Source organism: Myotis brandtii, unplaced genomic scaffold, assembly GCF_000412655.1.
Source record: "Myotis brandtii unplaced genomic scaffold, ASM41265v1 scaffold698, whole genome shotgun sequence".
In the NCBI taxonomy this organism is placed as follows: domain Eukaryota; kingdom Metazoa; phylum Chordata; class Mammalia; order Chiroptera; family Vespertilionidae; genus Myotis; species Myotis brandtii.
This window is the reverse complement of record NW_005370731.1, coordinates 1,561,524-1,565,076: the sequence shown is the minus strand read 5'-3', so window position 1 is coordinate 1,565,076 and position 3,553 is coordinate 1,561,524. Positions and strand designations below refer to the sequence as shown.

The 3,553-nt window shown below is 53.6% G+C and overlaps 1 protein-coding gene across 1 annotated transcript in view; it reads right to left on the bottom strand.

The window, feature by feature from the left end:
• Positions 1-509: 509 nt before the first annotated feature.
• The window catches only part of LOC102242831 (integrin alpha-D), a 29,645-nt gene continuing 26,601 nt past the window's right edge, over positions 510-3,553 (bottom strand). Inside the window, 6 exon segments of the mRNA XM_005882109.2 lie at positions 510-857; positions 1,123-1,224; positions 1,375-1,488; positions 1,780-1,857; positions 1,962-2,069; positions 2,232-2,310. Of these exon segments, the coding sequence (XP_005882171.1) occupies positions 621-857; positions 1,123-1,224; positions 1,375-1,488; positions 1,780-1,857; positions 1,962-2,069; positions 2,232-2,310 (718 nt within the window). The 3' untranslated portion in view covers positions 510-620.

The window sequence follows — 3,553 nt, the reverse complement described above, 5'->3', positions numbered from 1 at the left end:
GGCTCTTCCCCTGCAGCGCGGCGCAGGGCGGGGTCCTGAAGTAAAGGGTCTCGGCCTTCGAGTGGCCCCCCGGCCCCGTCGGCTGCACGGTCACCTTATACTTGCAGGAAAACGCTAGGTCTCGGAGGATCATGTAGTTCTCCTGGAGCGAGACAGAGGAACGCGGTGGCTGTACACCCCCTTCAGGGTGTTGCCCGACATCGAGGGGGGGTGCCATGTGGCCTCTGCAAGGAGCACAGGGCAGCCTGTCCACGCTTTTTATTTTATTAAAATACTAGAGGCCCGGTGCACAGATTCGTGCACTGGTCGGGGGCGTGGCCTGCGGGGATCGGCCCGCTGTGGGAGCCCCCCTCATCTCGGTCAGCCGAGCGGCACTCTCGCTGTGGGAGCACACTGACCACCAGGGGGGCAGCTCCCGCATTGAGCATCTGCCCCCTGGTGGTCAGTGTGTGTCATAGCGACCGGTTTTTCAGTTGCTTAGGCTTTTATATCTATAGATTTGCTGTCAAGAGAAACATGTAGAAAGGCAGAGGTGAGTGGGAAAGAAAGGGAGAGAGATTAAAGGAAGCCTGAGAACAGATAGGAGCACACACATGGGGGACAGCTGGGGACTGCTGATGTCAGAGGTGGAAGAGGCTCTCTCGCATGCAGTGACTGAGCGAGAACGTGGCCGACTCCAAGGGGAGTGCTGTCTTATGCTGTGAACAGTGGGAGCACGTGCTGGGGGTCCGGAGGCGAGCACGCACCTTGTACAGTATGGCTGTGATGAGAGCCAGCAGCAGCAGTCCTCCCACGGAGCTGCCCACAATGAGGGGCACGGGGTTGTGGACCTCCTGCTTCTCCAGCACCACCTCCGTCTGGAAGGAGGTGACCCCATCAGAAAGCATCGGGCGTCTGGCGGCCCCGGCTCCTCCCAGTCTCTCCAACCTTTAACTTCCTCCCCGGCCTCCCTGGGCCAGACTCCACGGGCTGAGCCACAGACGCCCTCAGGGGCTTAGGGACAACTGTCCCCCCCAGGGATCTTCACCCCCTCCCTCCAGCCTTGTGAGCCCCGCCCGGCACACGGATTTAGCGTCAGAAGCCTCTCGCCAACCTGGCTGCTGCCTAGCACACAGTCACTACCTGGGCTCTCAGAGACGCCTCCTGGCCCGGGAGCTGGGCATACACAGATCTGTCGAACGTGATTTCCGCCACACTCACCACCGATACCTTCTTCTGCAGAGTCTGCAAAAGGGCAGGAGAGCTGGCAGCTAGCTCTGGGGAAAGCTTGGCGTCAGGGAAATGCCCTCGCTCTCCACTGAGGCCGGGCACAGACATTCAGGGACTACGGGAGGCGGAGGCTAGGGGCGGGGCTCTGCCGCTGGGCCCACCCACCTGGCTGACCCAGCCGAAGCTGAGGTTGCCCTTCAGGGTGAAGTCCAGTTCTTCCTGGGTGCCGAAGGAGGGGACGTCACAGCGGAACCTCCGGCAGGCAGCAACGGAGCAGTCCTAAGGGCAGGATAGCAATGAAGTTAAGGAGGGCCTTAACTTAGGAACCACAAGTCGAGAAAAAGTGTCAGATTTGGGGTGAGGAACAGGTTAACAATTATAGGACATATACAGGATGTCCAAAAAATGTGTATATACTTTCACAGTTGATAGTTCAACTTTGAAAATGAACTGTATTTTAATAAACAATGCCCTCATACATTTTTGGGGTTACCCTATAGATAGCTCTGCATGTCCCTGTGTTCCCCGATGAGCTGCTGGTCCTATAGGGGAGCCCAGGGCCTTGCTCACCAGCACAAGACTCCTTGGAATCCGAGTCTGGAAGTCAGAATGCTGGGGAGGTTCCATCTCTGACACACAAGGGAGATTCTAGTGAGAGGGAAACAGCCACAGAATGATCAAAACGTCACTGGCGAGAGGGTGCGAGGCACAGTGGGATGAGCCCTGCACACTGAGGCGAGCCAGGCAGGCACCTGTGAGGAGGCCACCGCAGCCACATCCCACACAGCCACGCCGTTCAGCAGGACGGGAACCCAGAAGTGAACGCTGATGGCCAGATCCCGCTGACTCAGGTTATTCACCTGCAGAAAATCGAGACAACATTACGGTGGCCCCCGGAGCATCCCAAATCCCCTTTCTTTCCTTTTGGCTCTAGCCCTCAGGTCCTCTCCACCTTTGCCCACCAACTTTCAATGTCAGCAGCGCCGTGGGAGGGCAGACACGAATATTTCCTGGCGCCTCACATGATATCGATGCTCAGCTTCTTTCCTGCTCTTTTCATCAGAAGTGGAAAAGTTGAAGTACTTGGTGGATTCTTCCTTCCTGGAGAAAGAGGGCTTGTTGGTGAAATGGCGCTGGGACCATCCGCCGGGGACCCAGGGTTCCCACAAGCCTCTGCAGCCTCAGCTTCAGCTCCCCCGTGCCCTTTGCCCTCTTCACCAGAACTGCCAGCTCGTCCCTGGGTGCCCTGGCTCTCTCAGATCCCCAATGCCTTTGCCCTTACTCACTCCCCTTCTGGAAATTTTCACTTAAAGGCATAACTTAAACATCACCTCCCATAACATTTGAACATTTCCCATGGGAAAAAGGTGTTTACATGCTTTTTGTAGATTTGCTTTCTCTAGCCCCAATTTTCAATCTGTGCTGTAAACATGCAATACCTATTTATTTAGTCAGGAGCGCTGATCTCCATTCCCTTAGATTGTAAAAAAAAAAAAAAAAAAAAAAAAAAAATGACAACGGCCAACACAACAATAGCAAGCCGATGAATGAATCAAAATTATACCTATTTTTGGTCAGATTGGCAAAACATATATCTTCTGAGGGTGCCCCAGAACTTTAGTAATTAGTTTATGTGCCATGAGACAAAAAAGGTTGGAAACTGCTGTTCTAGTAGATTAAGGTTGACTTCAGGTGAGGCTTGCTCAGGCTACTGTAAGAACACATAAGCCTAAGGAGACTCACAGGAATGATGACTGGATCACTCAAAAAATGGAGCATGAGCACCTCCAAAACGGGGATGAAGAAAATAGACATGACTATCCCGGGCAGTTAAATAAACGTGATGGAAGATGGCACATGGACACAAGCTCATGGACTGGACATAAATGTTCTTGGCTGCAGGTGGCGTTCCATCCTTCCATCCTTCCATCCTTCTATCAATCCTTCCATCTTTCCATTCATCCATCCATCCATCCATCCACCTATCCATCCATCCATCCATCCGTCCTTCCATCCACCTATCCGTCCATCCATCTACCTATACATCCATCCATCCATCCTTCCATCCATCCATTCATTCATCCATCTACCTATCCATCCATCCACCTATCAGTCCATCCATCCACCTATCTGTCCATCCATCCACCTATCCATCCATCCATCCATCCATCCACCTACCCATCCATCCTTCCATCCACCCATCCATCCATCCATCCATCCATCCATCCTTCCATCCACCAGTCCGTCCATCCATCCATCCATCCACCTATCCATCCACCTATCCATCCACCTATCCATCCTTTCATCCATCCATCCATCCATCCATCCACCTACCCATCCATCC